This window comes from Bolinopsis microptera, chromosome 1 (genome assembly GCF_026151205.1).
Source record: "Bolinopsis microptera isolate Bmic1 chromosome 1, MBARI_Bmic_1.0, whole genome shotgun sequence".
NCBI lineage: Eukaryota > Metazoa > Ctenophora > Tentaculata > Lobata > Bolinopsidae > Bolinopsis > Bolinopsis microptera.
In genome coordinates, this window is record NC_087072.1 from 18,140,168 (window position 1) to 18,165,415 (window position 25,248).

At 36.6% G+C, this 25,248-nt stretch overlaps 1 protein-coding gene across 1 annotated transcript; it reads left to right on the forward strand.

Moving 5' to 3' along the window:
• The first annotated feature begins 5,330 nt into the window (after positions 1 to 5,330).
• LOC134819924 (clathrin interactor 1-like) lies at positions 5,331 to 25,124 on the forward strand. Its single transcript, XM_063830082.1, has 16 exons — positions 5,331 to 5,616; positions 12,002 to 13,129; positions 13,485 to 13,524; positions 13,715 to 13,873; positions 14,985 to 15,123; positions 15,301 to 15,447; positions 15,760 to 15,831; positions 16,904 to 17,006; positions 17,875 to 17,934; positions 20,877 to 21,041; positions 21,263 to 21,402; positions 21,532 to 21,585; positions 22,129 to 22,223; positions 22,483 to 22,932; positions 23,086 to 23,184; positions 24,266 to 25,124. The coding sequence occupies exons 2-16, from the start codon at positions 13,068 to 13,070 to the stop codon at positions 24,581 to 24,583; spliced, it is 2,103 nt and encodes a 700-aa protein (XP_063686152.1). The 5' UTR covers positions 5,331 to 5,616; positions 12,002 to 13,067; the 3' UTR covers positions 24,584 to 25,124.
• Positions 25,125 to 25,248: the final 124 nt, after the last annotated feature.

Below are 25,248 nucleotides of genomic sequence, written 5' to 3' on the forward strand. Positions count from 1 at the left end.
AACACGCTTTAAATATCAATGAATGTAAATATTGTTAATTGACATTAGTGCCACAGTTTATGTGGTAAAAACAAATTTATGGTCAAACATTATATATCGTAGAAGGGCATGATTTACCCACATCACTAAGCATCTGGATGGATAATTAGCACACAAGGATAAACTGAGCTTTAAACATGACCACCATCAATAGCATATAACCATAGCTCCAAAATAAATAAATTGCTCTACATAGAAACATCTGGCCTGATCTTATCACATTGTGGTCCCCTGGGGTTCGGTAAAGCCCTTACAGGCAACTGGGTCCTTTTACCAGCCACAATAAAACTAGTCATGCCAGTACTGTCATAAACTGTAACCAACTATTTAAAAATAAGATATCTTTTGCTAGAATTTTAAATTTTAAGCCATAGAGCAATCTTCTCAATTTTTAAATTTAAAAATAACATTTTACCCTAACTATGATGTGGTGGCATTTCATACTTAACTAAAATTCAACTTTGAAAGTCAATAGATTATTAGTCACAACAAAATTATAGTTTAAGACATCCATTTTGCATTGTGTTTCCATTATTAGAATTTATGATATGTATTGATTGAATAATTGGTAATAAATTTAACTTTTGTTTTATTAACTTTTGTTTTATTTTCAGATTGAATTACTTTCATCATCTAAAATGGATCAGAAACAGTCAATACAAGAAGGGGTTAAAAATAATCATAATCTGACCGTTAACAATCAAGTAGCATTAAAAAAGTGTAGTTCTGATATCAAAACTTTGATTTCAAACTCTTTGATTTCAAACTCTGATTTCAAAAATCAACGAAATAAAGCTTCTATTTTGTGAAAGCAGAGAGTAATAACAACTCCTAAAACATGTCAAACGTTATCTAAACACTGAAAAGTGATCTATCCAGTCATAGAAAATATCAAATATAACCAAATACTGTGTTCAAGTATGAAAACAAAAAATGATTTTTACGCCTCACAAAATGACATTTTTAAAACTTTTTCAAAGTATAAAAAATGTTCCTTTTTTAATATATTCTACTAAAAACAGAACTGGTATAATGTAAACAACATATATATCTAACAGTAAGACACGTGAAAGAATAATGAAACTTTTTCCCAAATCGGATTTGAAGTGATGCCGTTTTGGGTTGTCATTTTGTAAGGCACTATCTCACGCGAAATTGCCCAACTTTTTTAAATCATCCTTTTTCCTGTAAAAGCTATTCTAATCTTCAATCTATTATATTTATCTAACTGTCCTAGGTGAAATCAAATTTCTATATAGGCTGCTGTTAAAAAATGACAGCCGTGACGAAATTGTCATTTTGTAAGGCATGTTTTTTTGGACGATTTCAAAGATGACAATTTTTATCGCAAAATTTATGGTTTTTCAATCAAATTAACCCCCGGGAAGAAAAATATACCTGTTGAACTACCTATCTGGATAATAAAACAAGAACAAAACTCATTTTTGTGCATTTCAGAGCCATCTCCTTTTTCGTGTCATTTTGTAAGGCCGATACCCGTAGCAGAACAGATTGAAAAATTGTATTTAATAGGCTCAACCAGAGAGGAGCAGAATGGAATGATAGATTGATAACACAACTATTTGTAAGGATCAGTGTTGTTATATTAGGATAAAGGAGGAATGATATCATCAATACTTAAGAAGCTGTTGATGTATGTAGTACTGTGTCCTTTAAAGAGAAATATGCCACCATAGAAAAAGACAATATGCTCAACCGTGAGGAGCAACAGGCTTTTCTACGGTAAAAAGAGTCTCCATGATGGTCGATCTGTAGCCAATTTGTACGTAATGCAATTTAAAGTTTACTGGTATACTTTAAATACTTTTCTTACCATGATTGATGTTCCAGAACTGTTCAGCCAGAGTGGATCAGAGCTAGAAATGACATGTCATGTACGGGATTTCTCAACTGCCTAACATTTGATGAAGATCTCTCTTGCATGCGGCTGTAGAATGAAGTAGTGAGCTTCGAAAATCTAATACAACAGAAATCATCTCTGCTCCACACAGGTTGAGCACTGAATAGTTCCCGTGAAGTAAGTTTATTGACCACCAATATTATAACATATTTTCTCTAGAATGAATAAAAATAATATCCCATGAAGCACTTAAAAGTTGTCTCTATTGATCAAAAGGAAGACCTCTTTTTGCTCCACATGGTTGAGATAGGCTGTTCTCGACTAAAGAGTCTGCATCAACGGTGAAAATATAGATACAGGAGTCAAGATGAAAATCACAGAAGTCACTTTATCTCAACCCAGAAAGAATTTAAAAGTTGGCAAATTTTTAACCATTTTGGGCTCCACAGGGTTGAGAGAAGTGTACTGAATATAAATATCCGTTTCAGTACTCAAAATAGAGTTAGTAATAGTTACCAAGCTAAAAAAATCTTACAGATAAATCAAATCAAATCAAAATATAATGACACAAACATCATCACACATCATCAAAAATATATCTACTAAAGTTTAAAAATTATCTTTAATATATTGGCCTAAACAACCAAGTTAAAATGAATCTAATTTACATACCTAAACAAGATCTAAACAAAAGCATTATGAAAAGCTAATAAATTAGAGGGGTTTCAGCTAATAAGTTCATAGAGTTTCAACCAAAAACTTGACTGTTTAGCGTATGATTTTTGGTCTTGAAAATTGCCTAACTTTCAAGCTACTGCTCCACACAGGCTGAGCATTAAAAGTTGTCTTAACCGGGGCTTTCTGTGTAGATGGGACCTTTTTCTGAGAGTCTCAACCTGTTTTGACTGCCAGATTCAGTTACCAACGAGATTGCAAAAAGTTTAAAAATGTCACTTTGAAGCACTGATATGCTCCACATTGGCTGAGTAACACATATAGATTACATGTTAAAGTGTCCAGTGAACATTTGTTTCCATCTTGGTGAAATATTAACAAAGGGTGAACACCAGGTGGCATGCTAGCTCACTAAATAGCTCAACCGGTCAAATTGTACCAATTTTGGCAGTCAAATTTGGGCAAAGCAAACTTTACAATGACCATTTCTATTTTATACCTACACATTTGTAAATAACTAGATTTGTCTAACTTTAAATTATTTCAGAATTATAACTATTGTGGATTCAATAAAATAATTATCACTTTTGTATCCTTGTATCCTTGTATCCTACACAGGTAACGGAAATGTTCCATCGCTACTAGTGCGTATTATATATGAAATATCAGCAATCAAATATATACACATCTACTCCATCATTGAAAATAAGCTCACTTGGAAGCTTCAGAAGTTCCATGACTTTGTAAACTGTTAATAATGTCCCATGGCCGTGTGTGTACAATGTCTCGCCAGCTCATCGTTTGGTCATTTACATGATATGCAACAACTTCCAATGAAATGCAGTCAATATTATATTATAGAACATCCAAATTACATGCATAGTAGTATCATGCTAATAAGAAAAAAGGTCATTAATATAATTTAAACCAAACCTACTTTCATTATTCAAGCTAATTGTCGAATGACCCAATAAATCAGTAAGATTTATAGTCCAGAATATGCTTGTACAGAAAGCTGTTATAACCATTGCTGCATTTCAAATAGATTTTGGAAGGTCAATTTCCAGTGATACTTTGATTGCTTGGACACTCTTAGGGGTCGTTCACATATTACGTAATCAGCCGAGGGGGGGTTTCAAATGCTTACGGTTGATTACGGGGGGGGGGGGGGTTTGGTCGTTGATTACGTTATCAGAATTTTAATTTTTTACCGATTTTCGAAATACCAATTGGACAATTTTGTATTCATTAATCCGTTGTGATTTGTCATACGTTGTATGACCCGCCGCGCACGAGTGCGCGGCTCCTCATGTATCATAGAAACTCTATAGTGAAGCGATGCAGTGGGGGTCACCACCATTAGATACAAGTCAGACCTTGATTACGTAATATAGGGGGGGGGGTTGGTCTTGATTACGGTTGATTACGGAGTGAGGGGGTAAAAATTGCCAAAATATTGATTACGTAATATGTGTACAACCCCTTACCACCTAGCTCATGCATGTTGCATTTGTATCACGTTGCGACCCCCACGGTCGTTTCATTATGGTGACGATATACAGGGGAGCCGGGCACTTCGTGCGCGGCGGGTCATACAACGTATGACAATGTTGTATGTACTGAACATTTGTTGCATTGACGTAAATTGTAAAGCATTGACGGAAAATTTATGATGGCAAAATTCAATGTCGATTTTGGTTTAACACTCGATTTTTGTTGTAACACCTGAACATTTAAAAATGTGTGTGGCGCGGCTTAATTATTAAAAGTTTAGCTTTTTATCTAATCAATAGAAATTTTGTATCACGTTGCGACCCCCACGTTGCGACCCCCACCCCTGACGATACAGGGGGAGCCGCGCACTTAGCTTCGTGCGCGGCGGGTCATACAACGTATGACAATAGAAATTGAGGGATTAATTTAAAAAGTATAAAATAATTAAATAAACATGTTTATATCAATGTAAAATAAATTGACTGAGATGTGTTATGCAGTATCAAAATAAAATAGAAAAACAAAATAAAAGACACGCAGATAAAATTATTTTAAATTTATATTGATCCTTAAATAATACAAACTTAAATATTGTTTTACATGTGTCATACGTACGTGCAATGTGCAGCTGATTTTTATAATATTTACTTATCAAATTTTTGTGATTTATTTTGGCGTTAAAATGAATACGTTAACATTTAATTGCTAAAATTATATTTTTTAGATTTAAAATTACTAAACAGCGCTTAAATTGAGGATTTCCAGTCTACGGCTGTAAGGAAAAGCACTCACCCCATCAATCAGACGGGTAAACCGCTGCTGGACGCTCTCCAGCTCCAAAATAGTCCCCCAACTCCCATGAGCCGAAGGTGGATTCCACGATCGGACACAACACTCAAAATGAGGTCTTATTAAAGCGTTATATCCACACCAGTCATTTCATTACATTAAACTGATTGAGGTGATGCCCTTTGTACATGCTGAAGCAATATACAATGATGAAGCAATATGCAACGATGAGTGGAATATGAGTTAGGATCTGTTTGGTCCGTTTCATGGCAAAAACATTCATTAAAGCTTTATATATAGCAATCATAACAACTTGTTATCTAATAAACATGAGACCCCTCGCTCTATCAGAAGTCTCATAAAACCGCATTCCTGCCCCAATGATGGAGTAGATGATGTGTTTAGAAAATTTTTGTGTGTATATTTGATTGTTGATTGTGTAATATAAAGTTCGATTGGTAGCAATGGACCATTTCCGTTACCTATGTATTGTGCTCTGCTAATTGCAACACTTGATAGGACCTGTTGTGATATCATGGATCGCTTAGGTTCCACCAGGATCTGGTAGTCCTCATAATTCTGTGGCCTCTATGTATCGTCATCTCGCACAACTCCTTAAGAATCTTGTGAATTTGTCATGTGAAAATTTGCAGCCTTCCAGACATTGATTGGGTCAGCGAGGTGTCGCACGTCACCTCAAGATCGGGTGAATAAATCCCGATTATGAAAAAATTACAAAGTTCGAAAAATTAGTCACAGTTTTATAGGCCTCCCCCAGCCTCGGATCTTAGGATTAGATTTGCAAAAATTCCTGAGACACAGGTGCAAAAGTTAAGACAGCAGAATAATCCTAAGACAGCAGAATAATCCTAAGACAAAATTTAAGAAATCCTGAGACAGCGAAAAATCCTGAGACAAAATTTAAGAAATCCCGAGACAGCGAAAAAACCTGAGACAAAATTTAAGAAATCCCGAGACAGCGAAAAAACCTGAGACAAAATTTAAGAAATCCCGAGACAGCGAAAAAACCCAAGACAAAATTTAAGAATCCTGAGACGCGCGAAAAAACCTGAGACAAAATTTAAGAAATCCCGAGACAGCGAAAAATCCTGAGACAAAATTTAAGAAAACCTGAGACAGCGAAAAATCCTGAGACAAAATTTAAGAAAACCTGAGACAGCGAAAAATTTTTAGATACAATTTATACAATAGCCACAAGAATATACATGGATATTACATCTTTTAATTTCTTGCAAAGAATATAATAAATACAATATTACTAGGTATAGTAGGAATGTCAATAAGTCAATAGAATTTGTCTGAAACCTCTATGTGCCTGCTAATGAAGTGAGTATCCCAGATCATATCTTTCCAGATCATATCCCAGATCATATCTTCACAGATCATATCTTTACAGGTAGGACTGTATAATGGGGGCCCGATGTTATAGCGGACATCATCTCCCCCCCCCCCCCCCTTACCCCTTCTTACCCCCAGTTCCATAGCGGATATTATGCCAAATTATTGGACGGAGATCGTCAACTAATATTTCTTCGGATATTTCTCCGGTTTGCAGTTCCATAACCTTATCCGGAGACCATCTACGGTAATTTTGTTGATTCTCACAGAGCAAAGTGCAAAGAAACTGCCACAAACTGCTACAATCTCCGAGAAATCTACTTATTGAGTTATTGACTAGCTTGCTAAAATTCATCGGCAAATTACCGCTGCTCGAGTTACCTAGCCAGGCCCATTTCAGTTTTGAGTACTGGAGTCGGTTATCTAGTCAAAGCCTAGCTTTTTGGAACTTGCAAGTGCTTTTGCGGATTGTCGTGGATTTCGGCAAATAGTCGTGGATTTCGGCGATATTTTCAGATTATTCTTCAATGTCCTCAAACCTGAGCACTGGGACTACTTAAGTTTTTGCTACTATCTGAATTATTTGCTCAAGCTACTGGCTCGCTAGGTTCAAAGGTTTATTTCCTATTTATCATGAAAAAAAAAATTGTGCTGGGTAAAAGTTTACACGGTGTTCACGCAGGTTTGAACACCCGACCTCGCGCAGAGCTAGCCGATCGCCTAGCCGCTTAGCTACTCGGGTGATGTACTTATGAAATTTTTGATGTAAATATATATTTACCCCTTTTTACCCCCAGTTCCATAGCGGATATTATGCCAAATTATTGGACGGAGATCGTCAACTAACATTTCTTCGGATATTTCTCCGGTTTGCAGTTCCATAACCTTATCCGGAGACCATCTCACAGAGCAAAGTGCAAAGAAACTGCCACAAACTGCTACAATCTCCGAGAAATTCCCGGAGAGCTTCATCTCCGTATAACTGTATAATACAGTAGACGGAGCCGGAGAATCATCACCGTAGAAATGGACCTCCGTCTAATAATTTGGCATAATATCCGCTATGGAACTGGGGGGTTAATCTGATTAAAAGCTACAAAAAATTCCAGAAATGAGATGGCTGGTTAACACCTACCTTTGGAAAGCTCTGATGAACCTGCCTGTGGAGAAATAAACGCACTTAACTTCACCTCAATTGAGCAATAACTATTTATCGCTTATTACTTCATTTATTTTGGATGTACAGTGTGCTTCGTAACTAATTTATTATTACAAAGTTTACTTTCTAATAAGCTAAAACGACAACTAATCTTTCGTTTTACTCCCTACTGTACAGGTTTACTCGTCAATCCAGGTATATGAGAATTTGTGAGAATGGTCTTGAAACTCTGAAAAGAGGGAAGCAGTTTTGGGGACGGGGAGATTGAAGCGGGTGGGCGACAAATCAGGAAAACAACAATTTCAGGAAAACAACAATTTTATTTAGTATCAGTTACAGCAAACAAAAAATATATTTTATATAATATAATATAACTAGGACGAACTTTAGTTTAGAAATCTTGGGGGACTTGGAGTAGCAAGAGATTGACTAGAAGGTATATACCTTTTACCAAAAACGTCGAAAAGAATCCTGGGTGATACAGGATCGGAGAGTACAGACCATAAAGTTTACGCACCCACCTTTGCCTCCAGAATTCTTGGTTGGTTGAAAATGTATGCTAACTTGGTCGTTTATACTCCAAGTCCCTTTGTTAAAAGAAGTAATATTATGTACGTCTGGAGTTAACTTCATTCAATAATAACAATATCAATATAGTCAATATCAATATCAGACTAAACTATCGAATAAATTATCAAATATTATTTGTTAATTCGATCTGAATAAAAATTTAGTTAAGTTAAGATATTAAATAATTAAAAACATTACAACAAGTGGTTAAAAACGCCCAAAATTGATCTGAGAGCTTTTCAGTCTATAATACAATCATGATAGTAATATTAAGTGTGTTAAGGCCACAGGGGGGGGGGGGTCGAGGCTTCAAAAAATGCAAAATAATATTATGCTTTGAATCAATATATATTTTTGTGGTGGATACTTTGCCACCACTCATTTGTCTGTAGCTATTTTACTTTTTTTAATAAATGAGGTTAACCAATTCTTCCGAAATTGGCTATGCAATATTGAGGTTAACGAAATTGATGCTTGGATTTGATTTCATGCTAAGATATTTTGTTGTTTCGATCAACGAATAATAAATCGTAATTTTTATTTCGCAATTGGTTGAAAATGAAGGATCCAAAGTGGTTAAAAACGAGGTTAACCTCTTATTTCATTGATATCGAGAAGAATTGAGATGAAAGTTATTATCATTCATGAAGTAAGTTCAGTGTATTTTAATTTCAAAACGTAACTCGTACTAATTTATTACTTCAAATCTACTTCAAATCTAAAAAATGAGGTTAACCAGGTCAATTATAACCACTAAAATACATACATGAGTGTCTAATTTTCAATCAAACTCAAGACATTAGTTAGCTATATATTTGTAATAGAACGCTGGGAAGTTTGATCACGAGAAAAATATGATTTGAAACAACTATGACTTGGTAGCGATATTGACCATTAACATACGAACCCCCCCCCGGCCCCCCCCCCCCTATTGTAAGCCCCCCGGCTTACAATTGACCCCCCATGCAATTACACTGAGTCAATTGATCTCAGTATAATAACATGGGGGTTAATTGTCGGGGGTCAATTGTCGTACTAAGCCCTAGATTGTACCTGCTAATGAGGTGAATATCCCAGATCATAGCTTCACAGGTAGGACTGTTTAATGGGGGCCCTGATGTTATAGTGGACATCACTTCCGTCACTACGTAGTAGCTCGTGACACTGGGCTCCAGTTGGACGACCTTCGAACTGTTATGTGCGATCAAGACGTGTGGAGGCAGACAGTGAATGGGAGTTCGATCGAGGATCGCCGAAAGTAAGTAAGTTGTTCAATCCCCCAGTACCTTTATTATTATAATTACCCTCCTAGGCTCCTACATCCTACCCGTTTTTGATGCTGTAATCTTCCCGTCCCCAAAACCGCTAATTCCTTCTTTTCATAGTTTCAGGACCGTTCTAATACATACTCCTATACCTGAATTGACGAGTAATCCAGTACAGTAGGAAAGTTAACTTTGTAGCTTTTTAGAAAGTTCGGAGTAATCACTCAGGTATAGTATCTCACAACGAAGCCCAATCTAAAATAAATGAAGTTATAAGCAATAAATAGGCAGTTATTGCTCAATTGAGCTGAAGTTAAGTGTGTTTATTTCTCCACGGGCCAGTCCATCGGAGCTTTCCCAAGGTAGATTTTAACCAATCTCATTTCTTGACTGTTTTGTATCCTTTAATCAGATACGGGAGGGGAAAGTGATGTCCACTATAACATCAGGGCCCCCATTATACAGTCCTACATGTGAAGCTATGATCTGGGATATTCACCTCATTAGCAGGTACAATCTAGGGCTTAGTACGACAATTAACCCCCATGTTATTATACTGAGATCAATTGACTCAGTGTAATTGCATGGGGGGTCAATTGTAAGCCGGGGGGCTTACAATAGGGGGGGGGGGGGGGTTCATTTGTCGCCCACCCGCTTCAATCTCCCCGTCCCCAAAACTGCTTCCCTCTTTTCAGAGTTTCAAGACCATTCTCACACATTCTCATATACCTGGATTGACGAGTAAACCAGTACAGTAGGGAGTAAAACGAAAGATTAGTTGTCGTTTTAGCTTATTAGAAAGTAAACTTTGTAATAATAAATTAGTTACGAAGCACACTGTACATCCAAAATAAATGAAGTAATAAGCGATAAATAGTTATTGCTCAATTGAGGTGAAGTTAAGTGTGTTTATTTCTCCACGGGCAGGTTCATCAGAGCTTTCCAAAGGTAGGTTTTAACCAGCCATCTCATTTCTGGAATTTTTTGTAGCTTTTAATCAGATTAACCCCCCAGTTCCATAGCGGATATTATGCCAAATTATTAGACGGAGGTCCATTTCTACGGTGATGATTCTCCGGCTCCGTCTACTGTATTATACAGTTATACGGAGATGAAGCTCTCCGGGAATTTCTCGGAGATTGTAGCAGTTTGTGGCAGTTTCTTTGCACTTTGCTCTGTGAGAATCAACAAAATTACCGTAGATGGTCTCCGGATAAGGTTATGGAACTGCAAACCGGAGAAATATCCGAAGAAATGTTAGTTGACGATCTCCGTCCAATAATTTGGCATAATATCCGCTATGGAACTGGGGGTAAAAAGGGGTAAATATATATTTACATCAAAAATTTCATGAGTACATCACCCGAGTAGCTTAGCGGCTAGGCGATTGGCTAGCTCTGAGCGAGGTCGGGTGTTCAAACCTGCGTGTACACCGTGTAAACTTTTACCCAGCACAATTTTTTTTTCATGATAAATAGGAAATAAACCTTTGAACCTAGCGAGCCAGTAGCTTGAGCAAATAATTCAGATAGTAGCAAAAACTTAAGTAGTCCCAGTGCTCAGGTTTGAGGACATTGAAGAATAATCTGAAAATATCGCCGAAATCCACGACTATTTGCCGAAATCCACGACAATCCGCAAAAGCACTTGCAAGTTACAAAAAAGCTAGGCTTTGACTAGATAACCGACTCCAGTACTCAAAACTGAAATGGGCCTGGCTAGGTAACTTTTGATTGATTCGAGCAGCGATGAATTTTAGCAAGCTAGTCAATAACTCAATAAGTAGATTTCTCGGAGATTGTAGCAGTTTGTGGCAGTTTCTTTGCACTTTGCTGGGGGTAAGAAGGGGTAAGGGGGGGGGGGATGGGCCTGGCTAGGTAACTTTTGATTGATTCGAGCAGCGATGAATTTTAGCAAGCTAGTCAATAACTCAATAAGTAGATTTCTCGGAGATTGTAGCAGTTTGTGGCAGTTTCTTTGCACTTTGCTGGGGGTAAGAAGGGGTAAGGGGGGGGGGGGGGGGGGGAGATGATGTCCGCTATAACATCGGGCCCCCATTATACAGTCCATATGATCTGTGAAGATATGATCTGGGATATGATCTGGAAAGATATGATCTGGGATACTCACTTCATTAGCAGGCACATAGAGGTTTCAGACAAATTCTATTGACTTATTGACATTCCTACTATACCTTGTAATATTGTATTTATTATATTCTTTGCAAGAAATTAAAAGATGTAATATCCATGTATATTCTTGTGGCTATTGTATAAATTGTATCTAAAAATTTTTCGCTGCCTCAGGTTTTCTTAAATTTTGTCTCAGGATTTTTCGCTGTCTCAGGTTTTCTTAAATTTTGTCTCAGGATTTTTCGCTGTCTCGGGATTTCTTAAATTTTGTCTCAGGTTTTTTCGCGCGTCTCAGGATTCTTAAATTTTGTCTTAGGTTTTTTCGCTGTCTCGGGATTTCTTAAATTTTGTCTCAGGTTTTTTCGCTGTCTCGGGATTTCTTAAATTTTGTCTCAGGATTTTTCGCTGTCTCAGGATTTCTTAAATTTTGTCTTAGGATTTTTCGCTGTCTTGGGTTTCCTTAAATTTTGTCTCAGGATTATCTGCTGTCTTAGGTTTCCTTAAATTTTGTCTTAAGACTTTTCGCTGTCTTAGCTTTTTTTGACATCTCAGGTTCGCTTAAATTTTGTCTCAGCTTTTTTTGCAGTCTTAGCTTTTCTTAAGCAGTTTGTCTTAGGAATTTTTGCAAATCCAATCCTAAGATCCGAGGCTGGGGGAGGCCTTTTTATATATTTAAATCGCAGTCCATTTACCTATGTGATAAAAAAGCCAACAGAACAGCCACATTTGGCAAGATAATACATGTATATTATACATAAATCATGAGACCTTCTGGGTGTTTCTATGCAACTTCCTATTTCTCATCCGATTTGCACGCAGGCGGTCATACATACAAAGACAATCTTTCGATTTATAATATAGTTAATTACATTTTTACTGGGTCATTTTTACTGGGTCGTACCTAGCATTTTAGTTTGTTTTGTAAATTTTGTAGAAATATTTTGACGTGTGATGATGTTTATGTCATTGTTAGTTGACATGATTCGATTTCGTGATTTCTTTGTAGTGTAGATATGAATTTGATAGGCACAAGAACCTGGTTAATTGGTTCTCAACTTTCTAGTGATAGCTTCTTATCAAAACCATGTGTTGTAACAAATGGGGCCCCAAAAGAAGATGCTGTTCATAATCTACATAAGTATTCGGATAGTATAGAATAACCAGGAGATCTTTAAAATACAAATTGAGGAATAAAGATGGAGTTGGTAGAGTTTTCTTAAATTTGTTTCACTAAAAATTTGTTTCACTTAAAAAAAATGTTGGTCCTGACATATCAGGGTAATTCTCAGCAGGGAAAAGTATTGAAAGCACCATCACAGGACGATGTTTATTTGTTTTATCATTACGTTGATCTGGAGTTTGTGGAAAATTGCAACAACTCTTTATATTATGGAAACTAAATGTGTCTATTTTTATCAAGTTTTCATTTCTAACCTACTTCCCACTTGAACAATTCATTGTTTTCGATTTTAACACATGTTTTATTTTAACACAGTTTAGTATAAAGTCAATGATACGTTTTTTAGCCTTGTATAAAGTATCAATATTTATAATTATCATTATTGTTGTCAAGAAATATTAAATTTGCTGATTGCTGTTAATGAGTATGTATCTATAACTGTGCCGGAGTTTGTTTTAATAATGTGCTGAAATTTAATATTTTCATCCTTTCTATATAGGCTTAGAAATAAAAGTCCTGCCAGAAAAGAAGAGACTTTATTAAGATGGCAAACTTTAACTTCCCTAAACTGGACATGTGGCAACTCCGCAACATTGGCGACAAAGTGTGAGTAGAAAATGGTTGTACTTTTAGATTTATAGGTTATATTTATATGTGATAGGTAAGAAGGCTGTTAAGAGCTCGATTGGGTTTGCAATCATAACTAATGCAAACAATTCTAAGTAATTCAAGAGGTTTTAATTGTTTTAGTTTCTGGAGCGAAAATAAAGATGTGAATCAGTTCCCCGTCCCCATCATAACCCATGTGATCATAAACAGTTTTTGGCTCCATTTTACCACATCGTTACTGCTATACAACACTGCATGTTGAATCATAACGCTGGAAAAAATGTTTGCTTGTTTCATAGCAGATTTTGTATGTATGTATGAAAATAGAATTATTGAATAAAATGAATTTCAGTACGAATGTTGTGATGAATTATACTGATGCAGAAACCAAGGTAAACTCTAAAAAATGTATTATTTTCGTGCTTAAAATTATTTTCAATAATGTATCTACTTTCTAGATTACTAGAAAAGATTACTGATAGTGTTAGTTGAACTCAATTGTTCTTTGTTCACAGCATTTTTGGAAAGGAATTCCAAAATATTGTCTGCCACAATATTGCTAATTCATATATTCTTGCTCAGGTAAGGGAAGCATCCAATGATGATCCTTGGGGGCCCTCTGGAACACTAATGCAGGAAGTTGCTCGCCTCACCTATCAATATACCACTTATGATGAAGTCATGGCTATGCTTTGGAAAAGGATGTTTGAAAACAAAAAGAATTGGAGGCGAATCTATAAGGTTTGTAAAGCCTTGTCCAACAACAAATATTAACTCCAACCTTAGTCTTAATGTCAAATAAATGATATTATAAATACACTTCAGCTTAAATAATTAAATAATATGTGTGTACTGTATGTGAAAATAAGCTGATAACTGGTCCTGTAGATTGCCACTAATTCAAACGTATTACTTTTTCAAGCACTTTTTAAGTATTTCATCTTATTTTATTATGACTGTCCGTTTAGCAGTGGTTTCTATCACTCTACAGTCTACCGCCGTTGATAATGGTTTTTGCAGTTTATTAATAGTTAACCATTGTGCAATCATTGCACATTACACTGCAATGTTCAATACATAAACATATGGACGGATATTGATTAACACCGTGTTTGGTGAGGGAAGGTTAGCTATAAAATAACAATATTTCTTTATGTTATGTTATCGTCTGTAGACTTTTGTAAATTTCTGCAGAACTCTACCATTAAAATGTTCATGGTTGCAGTATTGCATTTTGGTGATAAATGATATTGTCTGATCATAGTGCAGATTTAGTATTTTGGGATATATAGCTAAGACATACAACGACCATCCTTGTTGTATTAAATACTTTTCAAATGTAACAAAGTACGATCAAAATATAAAATCGGTCAAATATTTTTGATACCCAAAACACGATAAACGCATGGTAAACTATGCCGCAATTACTTGGACCCTTTATATCAAGCCGAATAAAATATTGATACAGATTTGTTTATAACTGCACACATCAACGGTTGAGAAGTGTACATACCATGCAATGCAATGGAAACTTATTTTAAAACATTTTTCTATGTATATAACGTCATCTTTATCATACAATAGAAATTTCTATTAGATGTAAGTCAGAATGTGGTGTGTGATAAAAAATTCCGCGTGTTGAGAGATGATGAAAGCATAAAGAGCTGAGAGAAACAAAAGAAAAGAGATTAGGCCTCGCTGATTGTTTTGCTTATCATATTGTCTATTATAACTTTCCTGGACATCTGGTAACCTCGGATTTGAAAAATCTAGCTGATGCTATTAGTGTCATGTCTGTAAATGATGCCTATCACGCAGTTCAATATAATTAGATAACGAAAGACTTTTACAGTGCCTGCTATTGCTCGCATACCTAGTACGCAATGGAAGTGAGCGAGCTGTTGAGAATGCTCGAGATCACTTGTTCGACTTGGGATCTCTAGAAAACTACACTTTCACTGACGAAGTAGGGAAAGATCAAGGGATTAATGGTGAGAAAAAAAGCATTATTTCTTTGTTATTGTAATTTAAATATAATAATTCGTCGGAATTCAACAGAATATCCTAACATCCGGCGATAATTGTTTGTTAGGCAATTTATTAAACCCCTGACAAGCTTTCTTTTTAAATGATAACTTTGAATCTTGATTAATAATATCACCTTATAGTGCGACAACGTGTGACAGAGCTGATCCAGTTCCTTCAAGACGATAAAATGATCAGGGACGAGCGGAAGAAGGCCCGAAAAAACAGGGACAAATACACTGGTGTTTCAAGCGACGAGTTTTCAGGATCTGGATTCGGACCCAGCAAAGGTGAGCTTAAACTCGGTGTTACCTAGCATTGTGTTCAAATAAATGTTTTTGTATGTTTTGTACGGAGAAATAATATATTATTATTGTTGTATTAAAACATTAGATATTGTTCCCGCACTCCGCAGTACTTATCGTGTACATCAAATAATAAAGTTTCTGTTAATACAATCTTGTGCCTGGTGTTAAGATGCAACTATGTATCTTTGTACTCTACCGTAAGAAGATTCGATTGTAATGTCGAGAAATAACATATATTTGCCGATTTTTTTGATATGATCATGTTGTCAAAATATTTGACGACGCTGTTCAAAGGACCAGCTGTAGCTAGAAGCACCAGTACCGATTCTGACCACGGATTTCAAGAATCGAACTTGGACAAACTTCGTACGTAAATCATAGCATGCTGCAACCACTGCTTCACCAAAATAACTGAAAATTAGTCTGTTCGTGTACCGAAATCTACTCAACAAATCATATAATAATCCTAATTAATGTTGTACAAATTTAATGTTATAAATTCGCTACGTGTTGTGACCAATAAAATCATGATGATTACCAAAGTTGTGAAAACAGTTATTATGCATTTTAATTGTGTTGATAAAAGTTATTATGTTTTAATTGTGAACCACGCATGTTCCGTTCATTATATGGTGTAACGCTTGGTATTCTCTTGGGTGTCTTGACGGAGAATGAATTAATAATTTAATATGTGATAATGTGTAATGAAAGATAATTTGAATGATGCAGTGGCGTAACAATACCTCCCTCACCGTCCCCCTCGAAATGAAGACGAAATTACCTGACACACCGCACAGGTCTCTTTCTTTTCATAAAGTAGGCCTAGTCTGGGTCTGCGGGGCCGTGTTCGTTACGCCACTAATGGTATGCCGTCTGCTGATGTGACATGATACATTTTATTACCGTGGAAACTTCTGTAACAATTAATTATAAAAAGTAGCGCTACATCATGTGCTTATTCGGAGTAACCTGTAGTTCTCTAGAAATAGATCACCTTCACACCCCTACATACCTACACAGCATATTTTCAGCATTTTTCTGCTGTAGTCTAGTATCTTTAAATCCAAATCGATTATGTCATATACATACCAATATTAATTACACGATGGAAAATTCGTGATTGGCAAATGATAAAACTTAGCGCTTGTTATCTTAAAATGTGTACTCGATGTACGTTTCCTCTTCATTGGTGTCATGAAATGTGTTGTGATTTTTAGTTAGTAGGTCATTAAATGAACCACGTCTCTCACCTCCTGTTTCATTTTATTTGATTACGAGATAATGGTATCTGCACGCCAATCATGCAATGTGGAATGTAACTACCCGTGGAAGATGTAATTATACGTAACATTATAATCAAATGTACATTGATCTACAAGTCACTGATCTAATTTTACGTTTTGTACTCACAATTTATAAGATGGTACACTATGTTCAGGTTCATTTAGCAGTGGTATTTTCGACAAGGCTAAATCGAAATGGGACGATGATAAAGAGGAAGATTTTAAAATTAAAGACGATCTCAGCTCCTGGAAACCAAAGTAAGTGTTTTAAAGTAATACAGTCAAGTAATATGTAATTATACTTCATTTAAACAAACTGGAAATCTTTCTGACAAGTTTCTGGGAAGTCTCCAAGAACTGTCAGAGTTAGCTGGTCAACATGACAGCTAGCTCGTTAACTGATTAAAACAGAGTGTCATTTGATACTACAGCTGAGCTCCACTCTTACTGGACATCAGCTTCAAATACAGTCACGGTACTTGACAGAGTAGTCAAAGACATGTTCAGTCACTGATGTTTTTGCTTTGAACTTAGGTACTTGTACAGTGTACAGTGTACAGTGTATAATTATCGACTTTGATCTTAATACCGGGCTAATGTGATAATATAAATCACAAAACATTCTAAAAATCTTTGTTTTTTCCCTGCCCATAAAAACATTCTCTGTTATACTCAGAGATCGAAGGACAAATGTTTCTGCCAATGATAATGATGTGTCAACAGGGGTGCGAATGAGAATGTCCCATGAACCTTGGTCGGAAAACAGGTGCCTCTATCTAGCCTCTCCCACTGTACAAAGCCAGTCACTTTAAAGCACATAATATACCTTGTCAAAGCCAAGATATTTGAAAATTCGCCACTCTGTGATGGAACTTGGCCTTCAGTTAAACTGACAAAGATTGAAAGATTACGAAAGCACGGTCATTCGTTTATTATCAAAACCAATGAAAATTATTCACATCGTATCTTGTTCTACAACTGTTCGGTTAAATTACAGTCGCAAGATTTGGGGGACAATGTTATGTACAAGCAATAATAACGAATGGTTTTTAAACGTGAAAACTAATGGTTTTACAGGACTAGGTGGTGTAACATGACATGTTGATAATAATATCGTCTGTTTCAGAACTGATAGTTGGGGTTCCGGACTGAGGAAACCTTACAAGGACGAGGACGAAGAGGAGAGGTCAGTAGATATCTTACATCCGTGTAATTGGGTATTATCTCATTACCAATTACTTATGTGGGAGTTAGGCTTAGGACTATATATTTGCCTAACTGCTAATTGTTTGTGTGCTATTCACCCGAAGCATGTCTTATTGTCGAGTAGCTAGAATGTGAGACATATAATACAGTGAAACCTCTGTGCACTGGGCCTCTCGGACTCGGGGGAAATGAAAAGTGCACCTGTACACTGCAATTGTATAGGAAAAAACCCGGTATAGAGAGGTTCAGTATCTATTATATCCTCTCAAATAACCTGTCAAGCGTCTCATTATATACCTCTTTAGGGGCCACATAAAGCGTTATGTACACCCAATGCGATATGAGCTAGGATTATGTACATTTCTTAACCAAAACACTAAGTATAGTAACTAAACGTTTGGGGGAATAGAAAAGAAGAAGCCCGATATATCGATTATCGAGGTACCCGGTATAGAGAGGTTTTGTTGTACAGTTTTGTAGTACGGTATAATATCATGTGTTAAGGTTTTAACTCGACCTGCAGTATTCCATGTGTACAGAAATGTACAATGTACACAATACATTAATATAAAACCACGATGCACATGTTATGAAGTTGTTCAAATGCCAGATTACTATACATTGGCAGACTATTAGGTATCAGTCGATAGATATCACATACTGTTATGTAATATGCATATATTGTTTTAAACTAATTACAACATTACAAATCTATTACATTTATTGAGGACGTTACAGAATGAATTAATTTAATGTAGTTTGAGGAGTCCTCACTCTCCTCAAGTCGAACAATGGCGTTTCTCTTGTCGCTAATATAAGATAGATAAGTATTAGATAAATACTCAAAGTTTATACACTTTATTACATAATACGGTACACTATATAGCAGATACTGTCCTTTCTGACGTTATATATAGTGTAATATTGCATGACTAGGGCGTGTGCCCGCCCTGAAGAACTTTGATGATATTATTGGATAAAGCGTCATAACAACAATATTCACAACAACACTTCTGTACATTTCGTGATACTCTCAACATTAATTCATTTCTTTAAATGATAAAAGAAAACAATAGTACTCAAATTATAAGCGTCATGTTTACTGAGCTGGAGAATATGTTGGTATTATAGGGGATCATGTTTTATAGGGGGATCATGTTTTATAGGGGGATCATGTTTTATAGGGGATCATGTTTTATAGGGGGATCATTTTTCATAGGGTATCATGTTTTTTGTCCATTTTTTTTGTCCATGCGGTACCCTATTTTCTGAGGATGGACAAAATCTTATGGACAAAAATGGACAAAACAAACATGATCCCCTATTATACTCTACAGTCCTCAGAAGACGAGGACGGCCTGGAATGATCTTGAAGAACTTGAAATTCCCTGCTTTGGAATGATCTTTGAGAAGTTTAAATTTCCAGATATATAAATAGATCTTCTTGTTATTTAAGGTTTGGGCAAGCAGAGAAACTTTATGAACTGAACGAAAGTAGAAATATCGGTTGGGAGGCGATACACTGCAACTTCTGTTAAAAATCAGAACTATTAGATTTTTGTTTGTCACATAATACTGTTACATATGATAATTATGATAATGATATTTATTTTATACTGACGTGTGTTTTATGAAGCATTAGTGTGCCACCTGTTGATTTTAAAAGTAAAAGTTGGCAGTAAAAAATTTGCTTGTTCTATCACAACAGTAATCTTGTAAATTTATGTTAACATTATGCGAGTATATTTTATACATGCTTTTATACAATATACATGTTCGGAATTCCTTTGACTGTTACGTCAGAGTTTTAAATATAATTTTATCAGCGAAAGATTAGGATGTGGCCGGTGTCTTTATATATATGGACCTGGGTATTCGAAATTGAAATTTTCCGATTTAAGGACCTTCTAAAATTGTATTTATAAATATAAATAGAATACATTCAACTATTGACGGCTTCTTTCCCCAACATATTTGTGAAGTCATTGCACTTTGGAATGAAACCAAACTTTCTGCTATTGTAATCATTCCATCGAATACACTGGCGACGAATGTAAACATTCTTACACTAACATTCACCTGTAATTAAAGCAAATATTTTAACTTCCATAATTTGTGTACTATTTCCTTCTTACCAATTACCTAGCATAATTCCTCCGTTACACTTATAACCTAGTATATTTCCATTATATCTTAAACGAAAATGGTGAATCTTGATGTGATCATAGTATGTAATAAACTTAGATATTTGATATCCACATAATTATTATGGCGAGTTTGATTTCTAAGGGCGCTGCCCAACAGTACCACTAACTGTTCCAGTAAGCTATATAGGGGGTGACATGTACATGTAATTTTTTCTTTCAGCGGATATTCTTGGTCCTGCATTTTTCGGAATAAGATCATATTCTATTTGAGCTATTGACGTGATTATTCGGGAACATTTTTATTCAAGCGGCAGTAAGACACAAAAGGATCACGATTAAATTATGTATGGTGGTGAGCCTGTACTACATTTCTTAATTGACAGATAGCTATAACTATAAGTTACAGTTGAATGGTTAATATCATGACAACCATTCCGTACCTACCTTCCTATTAAACCTATTGAGCTATTGAGAGTTATAAACCCGAATTTAAAATTCGTGCTATTTCATGATAAAAGAAGCTTCTAGCATGCAAATCTAGGCTGAAAGTGATATCTATGAGCATTTCATTGTCATTCATTCTAGGAAGTAGAGTGATGGAAATCATTAATATATGCTATATTTAATATTTATGCCTTATCCAATTATTGGTGAGAATTAAAAAGAACGTAGTAGCATGGACCATGCCATTAATACTCACATTATTGTAGTGTTTGTCACCCTCAATATACATACTATTATTGCTACATGCGCTAGAACCTTCCCCTTATTGCAGCAAAGAAGAGAAGGGATTTGATGCTGTAAGGGAAGAGGCCGCTGAAGACGATGATGATTTTGATTTTATTCGGTCGAAGAGCAGCGCCATCTCTAACGATGCGCCCCGCAAGAAAGCCGAACCCAGTAAATTGGTTGGGTTAGGGGCTGCTTCTAGCTTCGCTAAGTAAGCTTTGTTGTGTTCTTTTGGAGCATTAGCTTTTGAAATTATATATTTCATTGATTAACGTATTGACAGTTTCAAAATATTCTAAATCATTACGAAAATTTCTAGATCATTCAATTTTGCTTGTACAAAAGCTCTCTTTGGCTGTCTGACCGTTTTAAATCACAAACGATTCTAAACGGTTAACTATCACTTACTTTCCAATAACGAACTGATAACAGGGGCGGTGAGACACCAGCAGCAGCTGTTCCAGCGCCAACTCAAGAACCATTTGATCCGTTTAAAGAAAACTCAAAGGTGGAGGAGACTGCAGATTTGTTCAATTTTGGGGACGATCCTGCCCCTCTCCCTTCACAATCAGGTGCGATAGTTAAAGCTGTTCTTCTTTTTCATTTTATTCATGATCTTCTCACTTTATCGCTGGGCAGCTTTTCGTGTTCGTGTGCTGTTTCATTTAAAACAGATTTTCCATGCTTTGTCACTTTTTCAGCTGCTGCTGAACATGCTGATCCTTTCTTCGGATCGGAATCTCCAACAAATGATGGTGAGATAGCGTTCAGTGTTGTTTCCCTTGTATCTGCCAAATATGTAAATATCTTGACACGTGTGCTCTTGAAGGCGTTTCGTTGCAATGATAATTCAAGAACATAATTAAGGTATTTTACGGAACACGCGAAATAGTTAAAATGATTCAAAATGTGCTGTTGTGAATTGCCACTAAATCACGCGCAGCTAGCGCAGCTTAGCTAGCGCGCTTAGCTAAGCTAGGTAGCACGCACGTACGTGTGTTCTAATCGATTCGATCTGTATCTGTACGCGTGTACATTACATAAACAATGTGAGTCACATTTTTGTCACAGTCCTAACCTAGTTATTGAATTACGAAGCAGTCGAAGTACCGATAGAATTTCCACTCTAAGCTATCTTCTTTCGTTTGTCGCTAACTGAGCTGCTCATCTCTAATCCCATGGGATTTGCGAAGCAGGAAATGCTAATTTAATACATTCCATCACTAACAATACATTGATTCCTTTTATCTTGATCAAAATGATCGTTAGCATTAATTGTTCACATTATTGCTAACCAGGTTTTGCAGATTTCGCGTCCTTCCAGTCGGCGCCTGCTAATGAAGCTAAACCAGCCGCTAATGGGCTAGAAGCGGACTTATTTGGACTAAGCTTGGTAAGTTCTGTGGAGTGTGGATAAATTACTGTTCGATTTCGTATTTGTCGAATGTCGCATACTTTACAGACTTAATTTCAATCATAAGCCGCAGACTCAGTCCATTTCCAATTCAACATAAGTGTTATCATTTAAGCTTGGGTGATGAAAAATACGATGAGAGTTGATATTTTGTTGTTCTGAAGAACTTCAGCCAATATTACTTGTTAATAACAAGTTAGAGTTTTTACTTTAGCAGTCTTGAAGTTATCATTTCCAGGGTCAAGCACCAGCCGCAGCCCCTGTCCCAGCAGCATCTACAGATCTGTTCGGATTATCGTCAGCACCACAAGCAGCTCCAGCACAACCTGCTGCAGCTGACCCGTTTGCTGCGTTCGCATCCCTTTCCGCTTCTCAGCCCGCAGCGCAGCCCAACTTGATGGACGACTTTGCTGGTTTTGGTGCGCCCAGTAATCCTGCTCTTACTCAGACAGTTCCTAGCCAACCTGTCCAACCCATGATGAATCTCATGCCCCAAAATCAGTCTCTGATATCTCAAAACCAGCCTATCATGTCCACCAGCACGAACCAGCCTATGATGACGCAGGGTCAGCAGCCTATGATGTTCCCAAATCAAGGGATGATGATGGCACCACAAAGTCAAGGAATGATGCAGCAAGGAATGGCTCCCCAGACTGCCCAGCCTGCTCCCAAACAGTCTCAACCACAGGTTTAGTCTAAGTTATCACATTATCATTCTGATTGAAGGGTGCTATAGTTTACGCTTGCCTTCTATGGTTCTTGCCACACTATTATAAATATCTAATTGATTATTAAACTAGTATCTTGATTTTTATTATATATCTAAGTGTGTTATTTTCAGACGGGTATGTGGAACGTCAGTGGTCTTGACATCTCGTTAGATAATCTGAGCGGTGGTGGTCCTAAACAAAACAGGGGCGTTCCTATGTCTCAGATGATGGTGAGTTATTATTAGTAATTCTGTGAGAAGTTAAGGGGGCCGGGGGGGTCTTCATCAAAATTATCTCGAAATCGACTTTATAGTTGTTTCTGATAGAGGGGAGTGATATCTTTCAGCTGCTTTTAGTCCCATGGAAAAATATTGTTCCTAGCCGAAATTATCGCCGGTCTAAGGTCAGCGCTTATGTGTAATTATATTGCGCGAGCGATTTTCAATCGCAAATTCTGAAAATAGAGTCTAAAAATCTATCTTCTCCCACATTTTTTGAGCAATCACCCTGAAACTTTCAGGATATGTTCTAGGGTCCATTTAGAAGAGATGGATCATACAAAATTTTGAGATAGGCCTTTACAAGGGTTAGCGAACGAGGTTTTTTTTGTATATGGTAGCTTTTCGACCGTCGTGTGTCGTGCGTGTGTACATGCCCTCGCGCACTGTTATCGCCCACGTGACTACCTGCGCACAAATCTGAATTAAATAATTGTTGGTGCGCGGCGCTGAACTAACCAAGTACATTATTAATTTCACAATGTACATATCCCACTAGGCACTAATTGATAGCATACTATTATTATTTTGAGCTACTATTACTATTTTGCACAGATCCGTGTCGGGTGTCAGGTTGCATAAACAATAATCATATGGTTACATAGAAATATACACGATTTTCAAATTCAATATGGAATTATATTAACTTGGTGGCGCTCGGCCTGTCACTCCGCTATATCTGCATGCTTATAAACAGTTAAACTGGGATCTCCAGGTTGTATGGAATATGATAAAATACGCCATCACGGATCGGGAAATTGAGCGGCCATCCACAAAAGAAAAGCGGCCGCATTTCTTGTTTGAATATAAAACTGTATTTATCTGGTCATACATCCGAATCCCGACGGCACTCTCGTGGCACTATGGTGGCACTCGCGGCATCGAGTACACTTTTCATAATCTCTCTAATTTTCCTTATTAAGTTTCTAACTAGTATTAGTGCCACGAGAGTGCCGTCGGGATTAGGATGTATGACCATTTATTTAAGTGATTTTTAAGATTTCTTCATTAGACTAAAGATTTAACCCCTCAGCCGGGCCAGCCAGTACAGTATCCCCCTATGCAGTACGGTGGAATGCAACAGGGAGGTGGAGCTATGAACTTCCAGCAAGGTGGAATGCAAATGGGTGGCGGTATGCCAAACATGATGCCCATGCAACAACAACAGCAGCAGCCGCAGCAAGGCATGCAAAACTTCGGACAATTCAATCAGATGCCTCAGCAACAAAGAGGCAGCGTACCCCAACAGAATTTCTTACCCATGGGTAGTAACTCGGGCGGTGGATTTAGCCAGCCACCCGGTTCATTTAATAATCAGCAGGGATTTCAACAACTAGGCAATCTGAGCTGAGTGAGAGAGGACTTTAGTTCTTATTCTCTTCTAGGAGGAGTCAGTCAGAGGTTAACTCTGCAGGTGTGCTGGTTCACATCCGCAGCTTCTCCTCACAACCGTGGGACTCTTGACAAGTGTCTTGCAAAGAGTTTGCTGATTTTATGTTCAAAATTCGGGCTCCGGGGCAGGTGGCTTCATGTGATATTATATATATTGAGTGATGTGTCATGATATTATGGAATAAGTGTTTTTAATTTAGTAAGCTGTACTGAAAGTCTAACTAGAATCACCGTAGAATATATATATATATATATATATATATTCAATATAACCAAGTTTTATCAACAACTACTTGTGAAATTCAAATTCAACTGACTTACTTCTTTGATTTTGTTTAAGTTTACCTTAATTAAACGAAAAGATTACTTCCAGAGTAATTTGTAGGAGTTAATTTTTATAAATTTCTGTTCATTTAAAAAGACTTGCAGATAATTAGTCAATAGCTATGATATTGCTATTAACCTGCCCTTTTAAATCTTCGAGAAGTTAGAACGTAAATTTGTTATCAGCTATTTTGTAAAATGTAAAATACGTGTAATTTTGAGAGGTTGATTTTCCAATTTACTTCATTTAATAAAGTTTTGCCTTCGTAACTCTTGCTGTGCGAAGTAGCAAACCATATA

What these genes read in the sequence shown, in the direction of transcription:
- LOC134819924 (XM_063830082.1), top strand. Translation starts at nt 13,068, where the DNA reads ATGGCAAACTTTAACTTCCCTAAACTGGACATGTGGCAACTCCGCAAC. An exon ending in TGGATTCGGACCCAGCAAAG is followed by an intron (nt 15,448 to 15,759) that starts GTGAGCTTAAAC and finishes CGCTGTTCAAAG; the next exon opens with GACCAGCTGTAGCTAGAAGC. An exon ending in GGAATCTCCAACAAATGATG is followed by an intron (nt 21,586 to 22,128) that starts GTGAGATAGCGT and finishes ATTGCTAACCAG; the next exon opens with GTTTTGCAGATTTCGCGTCC.